General features: G+C 35.0%; 1 protein-coding gene across 3 annotated transcripts in view; it reads left to right on the plus strand.

Annotated features, from left to right (window-relative positions):
• Positions 1-16387, plus strand: part of FMR1 (fragile X messenger ribonucleoprotein 1) — a 33273-nt gene extending 16886 nt beyond the window's left edge. The window contains exons 8-15 of one of the 3 annotated variants that reach the window (XM_059824631.1): positions 740-910; positions 1037-1115; positions 4005-4114; positions 7550-7636; positions 10290-10485; positions 11785-11964; positions 13324-13406; positions 14989-16387. In XM_059824631.1, the coding sequence (XP_059680614.1) occupies positions 740-910; positions 1037-1115; positions 4005-4114; positions 7550-7636; positions 10290-10485; positions 11785-11964; positions 13324-13406; positions 14989-15150 (1068 nt within the window). In that variant the 3' untranslated portion in view covers positions 15151-16387. The remainder of the gene's footprint in view (positions 1-739; positions 911-1036; positions 1116-4004; positions 4115-7549; positions 7637-10289; positions 10486-11784; positions 11965-13323; positions 13407-14988) is intronic. The other 2 variants (XM_059824629.1, XM_059824630.1) reach the window with 2 other exon arrangements.
• The last annotated feature ends 3791 nt before the right edge of the window (positions 16388-20178 follow it).

The following is a 20178-nucleotide window of genomic DNA, read 5'->3' on the forward strand; positions in this document are numbered from 1 at the left end:
GAGAGTTGCAAAACAGTAACCAGGTGTTTAATTCGAGAGTGACTGAGCCTCAAACATGTGATTGAAAGTCGTTTCAATAGTATAGTCTTTAGTCATTGTTACTGCCCTGTTGAAGCAAGGAATTTTGTCTTGATAGCATGTAACAGTCTCAAGTTCTCAGACTGACCCTTCTGTCTTGGTAGAAATGTGATTCCTGGATGAAATTGTTAACATACTTCTCTGAATTCAGACGATATATTGTAGTTATACCTTAATTTTGTGTTGTCTTGCATAGGCATGGATTCTTCATTTTATTTTAAGTGCAGTAGATACATAAAAACCAGAGTAACTGGATAATTTTTTTTCTCCGGTGACTGAGTTCTTGCGAAATGGGTGCATGTTTTTTCTCAGAGATCATAGGGTTTGCTTTAACAATCAACACAGCTCCTATTTCACTAACCTACGCAATTCCTGTCTTACCTAGTAATACTTGATAGCTGTAGATACTCTGTGGTAATTCAAAATATAGAGGTGTCAACACAACTAGAGGCTAGACTTATGTTAACATTTAAAAGGCAATATTAGGACTTCTGAAGAAGACTCTTCAGTGTTTTTGAAGTGAAAATAAGTGCATTAAAAGGATTGATTAAAATAAAAAGCAGGCTAAGTACCTGATTAAAGAATTGACTCTAAACTTATGTTGATTTCTTTCTCCGGTGTACTAAAAATCAAAGTAAGCTAACATTATATCTCTCTTCAGAGTTCTAGACAACTTGCATCACGATTTCATGAACAGTTCGTTGTACGTGAAGACCTAATGGGTTTGGCCATTGGCACTCATGGTGCTAATATTCAGCAAGCCAGAAAAGTCCCTGGAGTGACTGCTATTGATCTTGATGAAGATACTTGCACATTCCATATTTATGGAGAGGTAAGTTCCCTTCTTTAGCCTTTCCAAAAAAACCCCAAACAAACAAACAAAAAAAAAACAACCAAAAAAAAACCCCAAACCAAACTTGTGAAAATGGAACTCGTTTCTCTCATACATCTATTTTAGGATCAAGATGCAGTGAAAAAGGCAAGAAGTTACCTTGAATTTGCTGAAGATGTCATACAAGTCCCAAGAAATTTAGTAGGTATGTCAATTCTGGAGGCTGATGGTGTGATAGTAACGAAAAATGCCTTCTGAGAACAGTTTTTTACTTTTAGAAGGGTGGCAGGGTAAAAGCTGGAAGAAGTTCCCTTTGTGAAAGGGTTCTAGGTGGTACAAAGTTTTGGGGTTTGGGGCTTTTTTGTCTTGTTTTCCAGCTCCATGCAGAATTTTTATGGAGACATTTAGCTTCAGTACATTGTAAGAAATTAGCTCCTGGTTTGCAGTTCAGGGATGTCTTAAACTAGCAGCAGTATGCTGATGTTTAAATACAAAGTAGAATACCTTCTGAACTGAGCCAAAGAATTAAATGACTTCCTCCAAAGATGTCCAGAGATTAGTTCAGCTATACAACAGATGAATCTACAGTCTCATATTTTCCTTCTATATTTTGAATCATTTCTTTGACTTGTATTTGTCTTTTTTTCCTGTCCTTTTACATCTGAAATACAGTTTGTTTAGAAGCAGCCCTGTGGGATGAACTGAACGCCTAGTTAAGGTACCCAATGATCAAGAAAATACCCCGAGATGACAATAGATATCCATTATGAAGCACCCTAAAAAAAGTCCTCAAGAATGCATGCAGCCCTTGTGTGTGGGGGGAAATCTTTTAATGAGCTTTTGATGCTACAAAGCAACATAAAAATACATGACTTAATTTAGTATATAAGAGAAGAACAGGGAAGATACTATACGGTATAACATAACTTCTGAAAGCAAAATACTTTAATAGGTTGTCAAGCAGTGTATGAAAGTTGGTGTTGAAGCAGTATGAAATTCTGCAATGGGACACGTACTTAGAAATTTGGCACCTCAGCTCTGGAATTGATTTAAATACAGTAGTTTTCCCTTCCTCACTCCCTCCTGATTCTACTGGTGATAAGTAAAAATTATAAGCTGCCATCATTATTTTAACTTGAGGTTTTAATTTCTTTGTTTCTGTTTTCTTTTTAGAACTTTGCAATTATTTCTATTTTGGCAGTTTTTCATTTCTACTCTGCTGCTTGGCCTGGATCCTTTAGAATATAAAATTGGCTGAACCATATGTTATATCCAAAATAAGCTATGTTTGATAATTTGCTTTTTTGAATTTCTAATAATTTGCCAGAAAACTAAATAATTAGCTTTAAAAAGGCAGAAAGCTTTTTTGCTTTTACTACATTATTGATATGCTGATTTTTTTATTTACAGAAAATGCAAATATCTGGCTTTTTCTACTTAATTATCCTTTAAAAAATTTCAAACAGAACAAAAACAAAACAACAACAAAAAAAACACCCAGGTAGATGCTTTTTTAAAGGCTGTATGGATATTTATAACCTGAAACATAGGTTAAAAATATATTCATACAGCCCTTAATTATTTTTCAAGATTTTTATGTATGTTTCTGGATTCTAACTGAAACCAAATATTTAAAAATATGTATTTCTTTTATTGGCACAACCAATGTAAGGTTCTTTCTTTTATTTTTTCTTTTTCTTTTTGTTTGGTTTACTTGACTTTTTTAAATGACTACCAAGGCTTTTTTACATTTATTAGTAAGCTGCTGTTACATTTGCCAGTGATGTGTAATGGAAAAAAGTACTCAAAAGTTTTTGACTCCCAAAGCAGCCTTTGTCATCAAGGAAGAACTTACTGGCCATCTTTTTGTCATGTTTTCTACAAATATGTAGGATTTGAAAATTCATGGTAGAAAAATTGAAACACAAAAATGAAAATTTATTTAGCTTTGAACAATAGCAACAATGTCCCATGGGATTAAAAGTGGGGTTTAATTTGCTCTTATGGATTAATTGTATCAGCAAAACAATACCTGTCATGTGCTCAGTATTTTTTCCCTTTATTTCAGTGATGTGCCTGTGAAAAAGGTTATGTTGCAAGTTTTCCAGCAGTTTTGTTAAAAAAATAAATCTTTATTTCTGTTACATGCAGAAAACATTTTTTACATCACTCTTTTAAGCTTTTCTTTAATGCTGTGATTGAAGGATAGGGCCTTTCCTTATTACCTCCCAAGCAGCTCAGTTTTCCTGTCAGTTTTCAGCAAGTTATTTTGCTTAGGTTGGAGAGAACTAAAGTTTTCATTTTCACTGCCTCAAATGAGAGTGTTTGGTTCCTAAGGTAAATATATGCATTACTGGCATTAGAGTGTAATTTATTTCCATTTTTATCTTTTGACTTTTTAATTAATTATAAACTGTTTTCAGATATCTCTAAAAAAAACTCAGTTTCAGAGAAGAGAATTTTACATCTGGCTCAAACAGTATCTTTGGTAGCATCAGAAAACTTTATCAGCTAAAATTTTTTGTGAAGGAACTAAGAGTTTTGCTTTGTTCTCTACCCAAAAGGTAGTTACAGCAACTGTTAGGGCATTCCAAAAGGGTGTTTTGTTTTGTGGTGGGTTGTTTTTTTGAATGCAACCAGTGATGTTTATTTGTAAATCACTGAAGTTATTTTAAACCTACCAAGGCAAAGCCAAATAAGCATGCAAGGCACTGAATATTTCTGTAATCGAGATGTGTAATTTCAAATAATTCTATACAAAGGTAAGGCATTTGTGATTGAATTTCCTTTGTTCTCTTATAGGAGCTTTGAAAAAGAAGGAAGGTACACTCAGTAACAAACTTTCATAATAAAGTACCTCTCTTCCCGTATGCTGCAGTGGTTGCTTTGGAACATTATCAAAGTTAACGCCCCAAGCTTACTTAGACATTTTAGTTCATGGCTTGTTAACTGAATCGTTGTTGTGGAGTATTAAGTCATTTTTTACAAGTTCTTGCACTGGTACTAAATACTCTTGTTTAATTAGAGTATAGTAATACTCTCAGGTTTGAGAGAAAACCCTAAAGGTGGAATGTTCTGTATGTTCTTTTTGTAGGAAAAGTAATAGGAAAAAATGGAAAACTGATTCAGGAGATAGTGGACAAATCTGGTGTTGTAAGAGTGAGAATTGAGGCTGAAAATGATAAAAATATTCCACAAGAAGAGGTATGTTTTCAGTTAATGTGATTTCTGTATGTGTTAATTGGTGGTTATTCTACACAGTGATAAAATAAATTCTTCCTTGTATCTTCATAGTGGTAAGATACAGTTTTGATTAATGTGTTTTTCCGATGGAATCTGTATTTCCCTATTAATGCTGAGGAGCATTTTTATATAAATTTGTTTTGTTATCTGTGTTTGAAAAATACTTTGTGGAATTTCTTGGTGATGCACCTTCTTAGAGATTTCGGTTTATTCCTGTTAAAAGCAGTGATGCTGTTTCCCAGCACTTGCTAAGCCGTAAATCAGTATATGTGAAACTTACTGTTTTCATTCATTAATTTGCTTTGAGTTTGATCTCTTAGGGTTTTACCTGGTTTAAATTTTTATTAGTAATTTCTTATATTTTATTGTAAAGCTTGTGCTTTATGTGTAAACCTCTCTTTTTAAAAAAAAAAAAATCTAAATTCACAATAGCCTGTAAATTGTATCCTAAAGAACAAACAAGCATGAACAATGTGATACTCCAGGTTTGCCCAGGAAGGCTATCAGCCTTGTAAAGGGCCTTAATGAAGTCTTGAACTTTGTAATTTGAGGTGCTCTTCTTTGGGGCTGTGTTGAGGGGAAGGGTTGCAGGTTTGCAAGGAAAGCTTCAGGCATGAAGCTTTTAACATCTCAATGCAAAAAGATTCCCTGCAATTTCAATGTGAAATGTGTTTAAAGAAAACTGACCTGTCTTTAATCTACCTGGAAATCTAAATATGTACCAGGTAAGAAACTTTGAATAAGACATGAAATACATTTCTGGAACCCTTACATTCTTGCTTGAGTAGTTATTTCATCTTCTGTATTATCACTGTAAAACTATTACTGAAGACCCACAATCCGATTTACCTCTTTCTGTAAATGGTGGCTAGGCAATTAAGTAAGGGGGGTTTTTTATTACTTCAGTAGTTTCACATCTATCTGAAAAGGTAAAATAGTCAATGTTTAAATTTAAAGGATTCAGTTCTCTGTCATATTTCATTTCTAATGGTAAATTCTTGCAGCATAAAATTCTTGAACTAGCTTAATAAGCAAGAGGGTGCTATTATTGCTGCAGGCTAAAACTGTCAACATTTTTAATGTGTCAGCCTACAGAATAATAGAAGGGTAAAAGAGCAAGTAGTCGTGGCTGCAAATGGTATGTCAAGTTTTCTTTTTTCTTCTGGCTTGAAAAAGCTTATATGTTGATGTTCTCCAATCCAAAATGTAGCTTTTAAAGATCACCTTGAAAGCTTTTTTTACCTGCCAAGCTCTGCATTCATACTTCTGTTTTACCTGTTAATGACATTGCTAACACTGGCATTGCTTACACTGCTTCACGTGTTAGTTGTGTCGTACCAGGAGCAACACAGAAACCTGAGATCAAATCTTGGCGGGTAAGAGTTAGTTCTTGTAAGTTTATCGGTATTTCATATTTGAAATAAATATGCATTAATCTTCCCATGTGTGAACTTGGATATTGCAGCCCTTCTTTTTGTAATGAACAGTAGTTCAGTTTTAAATTTTAATGCAGCATTGGGTTCTTTTTCTTATGACTGAGGTGTTAGAATGCTGCCCATAAATTTTAGGTGCAATTTCATAACTCCCATAATTTTATAACAGGATCCTTCAGGCTTTTTCATCTTTTTAAAATGAGACAGGTACTGTTTGTTATAGTAGTATATATTATTTTTATCTCTAAATTTCTTATGCACGTAAGGTCTGCTCAGTTTTTACTAGTGAAACTAAGTTGAAGATCGGTACTTTTGCTTTGAAGACAGAAATAAGGTTCGATAAATAAGCACTTTGATGCTTTTGTATGGCTAAAATTGCTTGACATTGTTACCAGCTCATATTCTTAATAGCTATATCTTATATCCACTGCTAAAAGCAACAACAAGCTGTTTCCTTAAATGCCTTTTTAAGTCAGTTGTCTTGTGATCTTTTAATAATTGATACTATGTGCTAGTTAATGCCAGTTTAGTAGAAATTTCATTGTTCTTTATAAGGTTGTATTAAATATTTATGAAACTTAAAATACCACAGATAATAAAACATTTCAGTCAACGATGCCTGTGGCTAAAGGATTGCTAATGCTCGTGAAAGTTAGTGTTAGTATTGAGGTTTTCTAGGATTACAGGATTATGTAAATTTTTTCCTTGCTATTTAATGTGAATGTGTAAGATCTAAGAAAAGTTGTTTGTATGTAAAAGGAAAAAAAAAAAAACACCAGACAAACCCAAAAGCAGAGACAAATTATAGACTTGCCACCCTTAGGGAACCTCAGAATACTGTGCATGTATTAAGACATTTGTGTCTCAAATCACTTCACTTTTGCAAAAAAACACCCCTGGTTGGAATGCAGTCCTGTAAAGCTTATGTGTACAGTGAAAATTAAAGGTGTCTTTAGAGGTCATGATGAGATAACAAAATTTAAATTAATTCAGTAGGTGTAGCCAAGCTCTGGGTCTGCAATGGCATGGGTTTCAGCAGCTGAGTGTTTGAGACTTTCAGCTTGACTTCTGCAGTCCACAGTGAAGCTTATACTGCCATGGTGAGGCTGCAGCTGGTACAAGAGTCAAGTTGTTTAAAGCTAGCTCATTGGGTCTGCGTGGGTTGCAATCACACCTCTGAAATGCTGCATAGACCTACTTTAGTGTCAGGAGTTTTGGTGTGGGAATCATCCTTGTATCTGCTAAAGTTAAGTTGTTTTCAGCACTCTGGGGGGGGCTTCTAGGTAGATTTCTTAGCCTGCTTTGGCTGCATAAGTTAGTCTTTAGATATTTTATCTCTAAATGTCGTAATTTCAGGCATTGGAATTTCCAGCTTTACATTTTCCAGGTATTTGTTGAATCACTTAAAATGCTTGAAAGGTAAAAGAAATGTAAGTTAGCAATTGTTACCTGAAGTACTAACTCTATTTCTTGAATATTTTTTTGTTTGTCTTTTACAAATTGAGAGATCCTCAAGAAGGATCGAGTATTGTTTTATGACACACTGTTAATTCGGTTAACTTTTTTAAAAGATCAAAGGTTTCTCCACTGACAGGTAGCCTAAAAGAACTTGGTGTGAGAGAATAAACTTGGTCAGCAAAGGTGGTATTAATTTTGAAGGGAGGAAACCTGAAGTGTTTTGAACTGACTCTTTATTTTTTTCAGAAAAAGTAAAAAAATGTTGGCATTGTGATGCATGCGATCTAAATTTTCTTATTAAAAAAAAAAAGCTCTTTGCATAAAGGGAATTAGTGTACATGATCTAGTCAACATCAAAATTCAGATATACTATTGTCTTATTTTTTTAATTTATGCTTGTCAAGTGTTTTAAAAATTGTTTTCAAGTTTTACAGCAATGTGTTTGGTTCTCTTCAGTGTTTGATGCCTAATCAATAACCACAGGATTACTGTTACTGTGTTTTAGGGAATGGTACCATTTGTGTTTGTGGGAACCAAGGATAGCATCACTAATGCAACTGTTCTTCTGGATTATCACCTTAATTATTTAAAGGTGAGGATAATGATGCTGCTTTATCACTGAAATTTTTCTATCAATACTTACGATGGTAACAATAAGATGATGATCAAAATCTATTCGGGCCCCAAAGGCCAGTTGCTAATAGTAGGGACTACTTTGATTTCCTTTAATTAAATATATTCTTGCATCTCTCTTGAAACCTCCAGACCATTCATGATTTGATACATGTCCAGTCTGTGCAGTAGCTGTCATTGAATCTTCTAGAATGCTAAAATTTCTGTACATAGCTAAAAGAAACTTCACAATACAGGTATCAGAGGAATTAGAAGAAGAAACTACTTTTGTTCCCTTACTTACCTACTCAATAACGGTACTTTTTAATCCTGCTTGAGGAGCACTTGGATTTATCAGTGTTTTGGAGCAGAGGTACAGTGGCTCTGCAGCTATCAGGTAGTAGAGGCAGAGAAGGAAAACACAAAAACTAGTACTAAAAATCAACCTCCTTTCTTGCATGCTCACTATAATTTCAGAAGATATTTCTGGTTTTACAGCTTTGGCTGCCTTAAATGGGACTGACATGTGAGTTGAATGTGCTTAAGAGCCCAGCAATTTTTTTAGATTTTTCAGTTCATTGTCAATTAGGGTCACTTTCTCTTAGTACTGCCCTTCTGACCTTTCTGAACAGAAGGACACACAACAGTGTTCATCAGTCTGTATAACAACAAGAGGATATATTCTTACCTTGGAGGTTTTGATCTCTGCCTTCTCATCCCATTTAACATACATGCGCGTGCGCACACACACAGAAAATTATCATCTTGGTGGCCTGTTGCCTTGTGGTTCAGTTTCAGAATATGTCCTCCAGTTCACTGACAAGAAGTGGAGCTGACTTGTTCCTTTATTTTCTGTGTTTCTATGCCTCCAGGCAAAGTTTATTAAGGAAACTTTTACAAAAAGTTACATGATAGGTCATCAACATCAAATGTACTTTATGAACTCAAAGTAGTGAATTTTTCTATAAAAGGAGGAAGCAGACTTGGCTGGAATGACTGTTATGTAGTGAGGTTTCAAGATCCCGAGAGGAAAGACTAAATCACGGCCCCAGACTTCAGGAGAGTGGACTTTGGCCTGTTCAGGCATCTGCTTGGAAGAATCCAATGGGATGCATTCCTGGAAAGAAAACAGATCCAGGAGAGCTGACTGATATTTAAAGAACCACCTTCTCCAAGCTCAAGAATCTTGATATACAGGCAGTCACACAAAATTAACAGGAGGCCTGCATGGATGAACAAGGAGCTTCTGGCAAAATTCAAATGTAAAAAGGAAGCATACAAGGGGTGGAAGTAAGGACAGGTGACCCAGGAGGAATATAAAGACACAGTCTGAGTGTGCAGGGGTGAGTTTGGGAAAGCCAAAGTCCATCTGGAGTTGAATATGGCAAGGGATGTGAAGGGCAACAAGAAGGGCTTCCACAGGTATACTGGCAGCAAAGGGAACACTACAGAAATTGTAGGCCTGCTGCTGAATGGAGTAGGGAACTTGGTCACAAAGGAAAAGGATGAGATGCTGAATGTTATCTTCACTTTGTTTTTTGTTTTTTTTATTGGTAAGATTTGTCCTAAGGAATGACAGGCCCCTGAAACCAATGGGAGAGTCTGGAGTGATGAAGACTTACCCTTCCTAAAGGAAAATTGAGTTAGGGAACATCTCTGGTGTGGGGGAGGGGCGGCGTGGTGGAACAGGGAAAGGATATACAGAAGTCAGCAGGACCTTATGGGATGCATCCCTGAGTGCCAAGGGATCTTGCCACAGTCCTAGCTGGACTAGGGGATCTCCAGAGGTTCCTTCCAATATCACACTGAAACTTTCACAAATAGCTTTCTCCTTAATTTTAAAAAAAAAAAAAAGGTGGTTGCCACTTTTTGATGTTCGCTAGACAACATCTCAAACTGACAAAAGTACTCTCTCAATATGGGTTGCTGTAGATAATTGTTTGTGTTTATCTCTTTTAGTAGTTATGTGTGGTAAGAATTCTGTGCGCTGGCTGTCTTTCTGTGCCAGAGTTACAGCACTTTGCTCTCTATGCTTTTATGCTTCTTCACTTCCCTGGTATTATTCATGATAATTAAGTAGAATTTAACAGCAGTGTAACCTCTAGCCCTTTTTATGAAACAATACTATTACGTCATAATTGTTTAATAACTTTAATATTTGTTATGTGCAACACTGTAAGAAGCTTGTGTTGGAATCTAAAAAGTTTAAATTATGCCATTGTTGGAATGCTATAAATGGATGATATTACTGTATTTAAAAATAAAGGAATGTTAATTTCTTTGTTTAAAGAATGTTTGACTTCCTTAAGGGTAAAGATCTCATAAATTTAATACTGAAGTATAGTTAATTGTATCTCCTGAAAAGAGTTGATCTGAGTGGTTTTCCTTGATACACCTATTTTAAACGAACCTAAAATTTCCAACTGTGCCACAGGGAGAATTGTATTGGTAACAGATTTGAACATTTGAAAGTTTTTTGGTAAACAAATTATTTTCAAAGCTGAGTTACTATTTAAGTATTAAATAGATTATTAGTTGCAATACTTGAGTGCTCTTTCTGAGAACTGCATGTCTGTGCATTCAGTTGATTAAATAGTGGTTACATATGACTTGCTATGCTTGTGTTTGTGTAGGAAGTGGACCAGCTGCGTTTAGAAAGATTGCAAATTGATGAGCAGCTTCGACAGATTGGAGCTACTTCTAGGCCACCACCAAATCGTACGGATAAGGAAAAAGGTTATATGACTGATGATGGTCCAGGACTTGGACGCGGTAGTCGACCTTACAGAAACAGAGGGCATAGCAGACGTGGTCCAGGCTATGCTTCAGGTAGGTAACTAGAAGTACACTTACAGTTTTAAGAGTGGCCTGTTGGTCTTTTGATTTCTTGAAAAAGACTGGACTTGGAAACAGAGCTGTTAAAACAGAAATTCAGTTAGTATTGATTATTAATAATTGAAGATTATATAGAGCTTTACACTGTAGAAAATATTCTTAAGTAAAATGTAGTGCTTATATAATTTAAACTATTTCCGTGCAGTTCCTGTCTCTTACAGCATGCTTATGTCTTCTACATTATGAACTCTTTAGGGCAAGTATTGTTATTTTATCTATATTTTGAACAATTCCTAATAATAAAGCCTCAGTTTTCATTTGATCTTGTAAGAGGCTATCTTAATATAAATATTTGAGCTACACAGTATTTTCAGTTAATTCACAAGAAAAGCTATTGAACTTTTATGTTTTTACTAGAATAGCATACTCACGAAAACAGTGTTCCTCTTTAAAACCTTGTGTAATTCATTAATGAATAATTTTCAGGATTGTGCTTTTTCAGAGGAATTATTACTTCATTATCCATAACATAGGTCAGGTGGTGTTTGTTGTGACTGCAAGGCCTGTAGTATGAGCTTGATAAAGACAGTCTTACCTTATGTTCTACGTAATACAAAATTAATGTTTTTGTACTGAGGCCCTTTTACTATTTTAGAAGATGTGAGGCTCACTGGGCTAATAACAGGGTTATAGGAAGAAAAGAACCAGCTTTTATCAGTGAAGGTGATCTGTTAACCGAAAAAATTGTAATGGCCAGTTATTTTGGATTTGATACATTTCTAGCCTTCTAACTTTGTTCTCTGCTTTTGTAGTGTGTGTTACAGGCTGTTTCATGATGGAAATTTTTTGTTTTCATAGAGGAGTTGCGGTGGTGAGGGAAGACAGGACAGGTTATATTCAGAACTTTCAGTTTTAGAAATATGAAAGGAAGTCTAGCCTGTTAGACTTCTTACGTTTTACTAGACTTACTACCTTTGCATAGTATATTCAATATTATATTGATAGGCCGATAACACCAAGTAACTATAGACATGTGGTACACTTAATTATTTAACCTTAAATACACTTTTAACTTTTTTATTTATGTTTGTCTTGACTTTTTAAAGAAGTCATGTATATTACACATTTCTGCATTATGTATGTTATAGATGTTGGGAGGCAAAAAATCCCAGAATTGTTTATTAAGAGAGAAAAAAAAAATTTTTTTAAATATATACTTTTTTCATTCCACTATAGTATTTTCATGCTAAGCTACACTGGCATGTTTGGAATTTTTTTTTATCCTCTTGATAGGAACTAATTCTGAAGCATCAAATGCTTCTGAAACAGAATCTGATCACAGAGATGAACTTAGCGATTGGTCAGCAGCCCCAGCAGAAGAGGAGCGAGACAACTACCTTCGTAGAGGAGATGGGCGAAGACGTGGAGGTGGTGCCAGAGGGCAAGGAGGGAGGGGTCGTGGAGGATTCAAAGGTAAATGTAGGCTTAATTTTGAAAGAGGTCTGTGCTGGAATCCTTAAGCATACTCACTTCTGTCAGCCTCTTGTTCTGTCAACCTGCTCCAGCCTCCTAGCCATCCTGGTGGCCCTTTCCTGAATTCTCTCCACTTTGTCAGTCTTTTAAATTGAATATTTTATTTCAGATGTGTTGAGGAGAGGGGAATAATCCCTTCTTTTGACCTGCTGGCCACACTCCTACTAACACTACCCATTATTCAGTCAGCTGTCACTGTTGCAAGAGCACACACATTCAAGTTGTCCATCAGGACAGTTCCTTTTGTGTGGAGCTGCTGCGTACACAGTTCACAGCGTGTGCTATTGCATGGGGTCATTCTGTTGAAGCTGTGATACTTGGAATTCATCTTTAAAGCTAATGAGTTTTCTATCAGCCCATTCCTTCAGGTTGTTGAGGTCCTTGTGCTTAGCAGCCCTGACCTCCAGTGTATCAAACCACTTCCCGCAGTTTGGTGTGATCTGCAGAATTGCTGAGGAGGCATTCCATCCCAGTGTCTCTTCATACATTATATAAAGCCTCTCTTCTGTGTATAAATTGGGATAGCATTCTAAATCATTGGCTTTCCTAATACACATCTTGACTCAAGTTTGTAGGCTGTGCCATCACACATGGAGGTCAAGGAATCAAGTTCTAGTTTGCCAATGGATATAGAAAAATCTTTTATATTCTGTCCTACTCATTTAACTATGCATATTCCCATCTTCTTGTATTTGATTTTCAAGCAACGGGATTATATAAGGTTGTAATTTATGTGTTCAGTGGAAAGGACCAGGCAAAAGTAAGATGGGAGAAACTAAGTAAGTTAAATACATATATTTTTTAATGTGGTATTTCATTATATTTATTTGTTTAAGTATTTTTGTCTACAACTCTGCTTATTTCTTGAAAAATTTTTTTCAGAATATGGGTATTGCTTAATTTAATAAGATTTTTTTTAAAAAAAGGTTGAGTGGAACTTAGCTCATAAGCCATTAGAAAAAAATGTGAACATCTTAAACCTTACTAAAGTTGACTGTACTTTTCTACTGTGATTAATCATTTTGAGAGGTGTTTTTTCTTCAGTCAGTAGGCAGTCTCTTTTAAATTGTGGTGCTTTTAAACACTGTGGTTTTGTCCACTGTAATATCTGAGAACATTTTCTTTAGTGATTCTTGGCCCATAGTTCAAGAACTGTTGTTATGTGTTATTAAGAATATTTGTTTAATATTCTTGAGCATGCAAATTTTGAGGTAGTTTCCTATTATGCTTCCATAAATTTTAAGTAAAAAAGATCATATGTCCTTGTCAAACAACTTAGTTGATTAATTCTTCTTACAGGAAATGATGAACAGTCACGAACAGATAACCGTCAACGTAACTCAAGAGATGCAAAAGGGAGAACAGCAGATGGATCTCTTGAGGTAATTTTTCTCTTATTGGAACTCTGCACTGTTTTTAAAATTGCATAAGTGTCATACACTATTAGAGTCTTCAAAGCCCCAAGCAACACAGTAGCCTTGTGGTTTCTTATTCCGTAATCAGATCTACAACAGTTCTGTGTCATTTTGTAACATATATGCAAGAATCTCAATATATCAAGTTGTGTAAAGATGCAACTTCGTAATGTTACCTTAGCTCTTCCTTTGGTTAGAACTCTGATCGTGAGTCCCGAGGATTTACTAACCGGCTTGATGTCAGTCTTTGTTCTTACTAGCTTTTTGTTTTTAGCTTTTCTTTCTTGCTGCGTTGTGTATTGTTGTCTGTCGCCTATATACCTGAGGGAGGAGAATCCTTAACGCTTTATATAAAGAGAGAGTGTCTTGTAGCCAGAATCTTCAGAGTAAGAAAGATTAAACTTCAGAAACTACCTTCACTACTAAATGCAGAAACATTTGCAATTGAAGGCTATGCAATCTAGAAAGTAAGTTAAAAATGCACATCAAGAAACTGTTCAAGTCATATCGAAATATTTTATAACCTTAAATATTTTATAGCCTTTTATAAAGATACTTCTACAGGCTTTTTCAAATATGTTTTGTTGCATAAAGTTATTCAGGCTGATATTTTATGTATATATGTTAAGTTTCCCCACATAGAAACTGTTCTTGCTTCAAACAACATGCAAACCTTCTACCATCTCTTACCACGTAGGATGAGTTATGTTGGGAGAAAGAAATAGTGAGCAGCTGTAAGCTGCCGCCTTCCGTGTGGCGTTACCAGGAGTCATGGTTGCAATGGGAGGTTGAGATGACTCTTGGTTTGGTTTTAGAAAGCCTGTTTAAGAAAAGCAGGTGAAAAAAGTGGAACAAGTGACCAAATGCTTAGCTTTCCCAAGTGGGAGTGCTAAACTTGAAGGTGTAGTACCTGAATATGCATCTGAAATGCAAACAATTAACATGCCAAGTAAAATTTTTTATAGCCACGCAACTTTATAGGTTAATTACGAATTTTGCTTTCAAAATGCTTTCTTGAAATTTTTATGACAACTTAAAAATGCCGCAGAAGTCTTTGGTGGATTAAATGAAACTTTTTTCAGATTCAAAAGGTGACTGAGTAGATTTTTTTTTTGAGTGTTTAGTATCAGTTCATGGCAGCTTTTCTATGTTCATTTTTTTCCAGAATATGTTTGCATACAACAAGTAGAAAGTTGAATTATTGAAAGTGAAATGATGTTTCAAAGTTCCATCTGCTATTAGTTCTTCAACTTTCTCTTGCACAAATTCACTGGGAAAAAATTTTTTTCGCTTCCAGTGCTAGGTAGATGGGAGGTTTTTTGGTTTTGTTTTTTTTTTAGGTCACAATTATATGGCATTTTTGAACAGAAAAGAGTTCACACACTCTCCATTTCAGCTGGATACATTTAACAAAGCCATGAGGGTGTGGTACTATTTGTGTATTCTGACTGTTTTTTAAATAGTGCTCCTCCCAGGCTGCTAAGGTAGCAAATGCGTAAGGGGTGGATGAAAGGAAGAGAATGCTTTATATAACTCTGACTTGTTCCAGATCAGAATTGACTGCAATAATGAAAGGAGTGTCCACACTAAAACATTACAGAATACCTCCAATGAAGGTAGTCGGCTGCGCACGGGTAAAGAACGTAATCAGAAGAAAGAGAAAACGGACAGCGCAGATGGTCAACAGCCGCTGGTGAATGGAGTACCCTAAACTGCATAACTTTAAAGTCATATTTCCTATACTGTTTCAGTAATTCCTATTCCATGTTAGAGAAACTTGTTAGGCCAAAGACAAATAGTAGGCAAGATGGCGCAGGGCATGAAATGAACATATGTTCTCTGTTAGCCTTTTTTAACATCAACAGTATGCAGTTGTTTTCAGAATAAGAAGTTATTCAAATATTTGCATAAAAATATCTGAATTTCTGAAAATCGCTTTCAAGTACATATTGCAGTTCAAACAATGAAAGATTCTCTTTTGTTTGTTTTAAAAATACTGAGCTGTGCATTGGTAAACTTTCTGTTCAGTTGTACCATTTTAACACATCGGGTCAAATTCACTGCTCAATTTCAATTTTCAGAATAAATAGTGTTTGCAGTAATCAAATTGGCTTCTGTTTTCAATCTAACTTACAAGTTCTTCATGAAATGCTATGTCGTTTTATGTCCTGTGTCAGTTCACATTCTGGTCCACCTTTTTCAATATTTTAGTGGACCCTGAAATATGTGTGATGTAACAATTGTCATTTTCATTAGCAAAAAAGTTGTATGATCTGTGCCTTTTTTATATCTTGGCAGGTAGGAATATTATATTTGGATGCAGAAATCAGGGAAGATGAGTTGGTAACACTAAATGTAAAATATATGTAGCAATCCTTGTCAGACGTTAGTACTTTATAGACAAGTGCATGCTTTCCATAATTTTTTCCTTACATAAACATTGAGTTAGGCAGTTATAAGAATAGGAAATTTATTTTGCACTGAAGATTTGGCAAATAGTGTTATTGAAAAAGGGGTGTAATTTTTTTTCTTTGTAGGCAGTACAGAAGCTTTTTTTTTAAAAAAGAAAAATTTAAAAAAAAAACTTTCCATTGTGGAAAACTAAAAAACTCATTGTTACTGAGGGAACAAGTGTAATGTGTTCACAAACTAGTAATGTGTGCCTGCTATTTGGCCAGATGACCAGTTTAAAGCACTGATGTTTTTCATCCTCCCAAATTTTTTGAATTCCTTATTTTAATTCGGGGACTATCTCAGGAGAGGTAGGAAGAAAATCACCACATGTAAAGCCCTGGAAAATACAGCTATAGTAGTCAGAGATATTGGAGGTAAAACAAAAATTCATCATATTTTGAGGTACAAAGTCTGAATTACCAGCCAATTTGAAGGTGTCACAGAACTTGATCCAAAGTGCAGTCGTACACCAGGGAAGGGTGGGAAGTGGTGGGAGGAGCTGTGCTTTCTTTTATTTCTGATCACACATTAAACTTATTGGTCAAAACTGTAGAAGGACCTTCATTTTAATCCATTTTTATTCAGATTACTCCAGAAGGAGAGCCACTGTTTATGTACAGAATTGTACAAACTTGACCTTGCCTCTGATGTATCTTGTGAGTTTTGTTTCTTTTGCTTTTTTCATTCTTTTTTTTTCTTGCATACAGGTGAGCATACTAAAAATGGCAATGAACTGCACATGATTTAACAAATATAAAAATGTCTTAAAAAGTATTGCCAAACATTAATGTTGATTTCTAGTTATTTATTTTGGGAATGTATAGTATTTGAAAACAGAAATTGGTACCTTGCACACATCATCTGTAAGCTGTTTGGTTTAAAATACTGTAGATAATTAACCAAGGTAGACTGACCTTGTAATGTAACTGCTCTTGGGCAATATTCTCTGTACATATTAGCTACAACAGATTGGATTTTATGTTGACATTTGTTTGGTTATAGTGCAATATATTTTGTATGCAAGCAGTTTCAATAAAGTTTGATCTTCCTCTGCTAACTGATGTTGATGCAATCCTTATAAATGATTGCTTTTAAAAATCTCAAAAGTAGAGAGAAAGTATTTCTTTGTTTAGACTTCAACTGTAGCCATTGTTTATTTACACATTTTAGAAGACTTCTAAAATATTACCAGTTTTCAAAAATATGGCACATAATGCTCAAGAAAATTATGAAATGGTACGGTACCTGTTGAGTGGTCACGCTACATGCACTATATTTCTGAAATTCAGTGGTTGAGTTCACTAAGGTGCTAACTAGGTTAAATGTGAAATTACTAAACTACAGTCTAATTAGCTGCATTATATTTTCAAGTGCATTTTGGGGTTATGACCTTTTTCAGTATTTGTGTGCTTAATTGTATCCCTTTCAATTCAAATTCCAGTGTTTTTAAATGTTATTAAATTTCAACAAATTAAACTGTGAATCTAAATGTACAATTTTATTTTGAAAAGTCATGTTGTTACAAAACTTAAAAGTGCAACAAATGTCTGATGCTTGAGTTCAGGTCCATCCTATTGGTAACTTATAAAATATGGTCTAATGAATTAAAATTATTTTTAAAATAAAGTTCTTTAAAAAGAGTGAGAGGTATTTGTGAATTATGCCAAAGTCTAAATTCAGTAGGGTTAAGCTCAAAGCCTATGATTAACAACTGCTTATGAAAATAGAAAGTTTGTGTTTCCTTTCTTTACTAAATGCATTTTTATTAATGGTTGTGGGAAGCTAAGATTTTCAGAGTTGGTATAAAACTGTATCAAGGAAAAAAGATCTTTTTATACAGCTTTTTTGAAACAGATAAAAATCTCTTCTTCATGAGCATTCATGAGTTCAAGAAGCAAATGGGTATGGTTTCTTGAATACAGAAATTATTTAAATTACTTATTTATAGATGAGCTTTTTCAGCCCTTTGTGTCTCTAATATCAAATATTATGTACCATGATTTCCTTCAACAAGCCAGAAATGAAATTAAGTACTGCAAGTACGATACCGAGTGTAGACTCTGCATTCTTTGTAGGAGCACTTATTGTGAAAGATAACTTATATTCCTGAACTGCAGTATGTGTCTCTGCAAAACTGTTCAGTATTGAATATTAAAAGGGAATAGATTAATTAGCTTCCAGTGAGTATTCCTCAGTCACTTCAGGAACCCTGCTGTGTGGTTCTGGTAAGTGGCATTCTGTATTAATCTGCAAGAAGAAAGGTGGGTCTTAATTTTTTTAGTCTGTGTATTGTTAAAGGTTTTGTCTATTTTCAGAAACAGTAAGACTTGTAGTAGAATACCTATATTGAGGGGTGGGAGGAGATGGTGATACTGGTTCTGGTGGCTACTTTAAAGAATTTTTTAAAAAGTGACAAGGCTTCGCTTGATGTAATTTCTGCAGTAGCGTGTAAAAGCTTGTTCGTCGTCCGCTTGAACTTAACAGTACTTAAATTTTCATCCTAAAAGACACTAGTCAAAGAATGTTTTCTAGCCACATTCACATCCATGAAAATCAGGGTGACTAGAAGAACTTTTAATACCTTAACAGTGTAAGACAGCTTTATATATGCTATGAAAGTTGGGGTTGGTTCTTCTGACTTAAGTGTTCTGAATAGATTCCAGTTTGATCTGTAAGGTTCTCCATGCCAGAGTGTCACTAGGCTCAAGTGCAGTGTAGCTTTCACGTCACATTTTATGCTGTTTTCATCACTGAAGGGGTTAGATTTACTACAACAGCTCTTTACTCTTCAGCAGTATGAGTCTCTCACAGCAGCCTGTGGATCTTTTGCCTTCCATCAGGGGATGAATCTTTTTTTTTTTTTTTCCTCCTGGTAATTTAGATGTATCCCACATCTGTCACCCCTGCTTTTATGGTTATGAAGATCACCCATCTTGAGCAATTCATGATGGAGATAAATAGTTGCTACTAAACCATGAATATGAATTAGTTGCCACTGTTACTTTTTTATGTTGTTTAAAAATTTCTTTACAATAGGCTTCAAAGCAGTAATTTTTGTGTGCTTTGAGTGCTGTATGGAAGTGGATAATAAAAAAGCAACAATCATAGATGATTGTTCTGTGTTTCTCTGAGAGTTCAATAGGACAAGACTTTTTCTTACATTTTTGCACTGAATATAAGAAACTGTTTTCCATTAAAAGCAATTCATTTAAAGAAAAAAAAATCTTATGGATGTAGTCTGAATAAATGACTAGGAACTTGACTGTTGCAGAAGTGGTGTAACAAAGAATTGTTGGGGGTATTGGATGTGCTTTTTTGGCTAGTGGACTCAGGTTGAGCCTTAGGTATTAGGCTGCAGTTACAGCAAGGAGAGTCAACAGTCCCAAATTTAATAAAATAATTTAGTGGTCAGCATAAAATGTGGGGGCAGTTTTCTCGGATTCTCAGCAGTCTGAAAAGTCAGATATTTGTGCATCAGAAGTGCATCACACTATGTGCAGTGTTCTCTGAGAGTCATCAATGTGGAAAATATTAATTGCATTTGAAATCATATGCTTCAGAAAATGAAGAACGGTTGTTCTGTATTAGACATTTCTAAGTATCTCCTCACTGGTACTATTGAGAGTGGCTGTGCCTAGTCTGTGTCTAGAATGAAACAATGAAATTGAGGATATTGTATATTGTTGCTTATATTAACAAGCTAATGCTGCATACAAATTAGGTTAAAAAGAGTCACTCTTTAAACTCATTACTCAGCTAACTGAAATGAAAAAACCCCACAACATTTGCATGTGAATATAAACTTTTTTCAAGATCACTTATCTGTTCAGATGGCTGTTGTAGCATATGTTTTTTTCTAAAACAACAAACTGCTTTGGGCAGCTCAACTGTTTGGAGAACTATTGATTTTGGGGCATCTGCATTTACTTTAGGTTTCTATAGTTTTTAAAATACTGTTCCTAGTCTATTCAAAGAGCCTTTCGTTAATAAAAAGAATGGAAATGTCTAAGAAAGATGTGTGTCAGACTGTGCTTTTGCTTAAAGTATGCAGATATCTGGTGAACCTATGGGATGATCCTGTTACATAATTAATTGACATTTAATGGATTATTGGGAAGGTCTAACTTAAGCACTTTGACCAAACTTCGTCTGTTCTGAGAGGAGTGTATTTTGATGTCCTGAGGTATCTGTTACCTGGTCTGCATAATTAGGTGGTGTTTCTGTGTTGCACACTGACTGTGATTGGTAATTGCATAAACTTGGTTTTAACTTAGTGAATTAGCAG

The sequence above is a fragment of the Gavia stellata genome, chromosome 14 (assembly GCF_030936135.1).
Source record: "Gavia stellata isolate bGavSte3 chromosome 14, bGavSte3.hap2, whole genome shotgun sequence".
NCBI classification, from domain to species: Eukaryota; Metazoa; Chordata; class Aves; order Gaviiformes; family Gaviidae; genus Gavia; species Gavia stellata.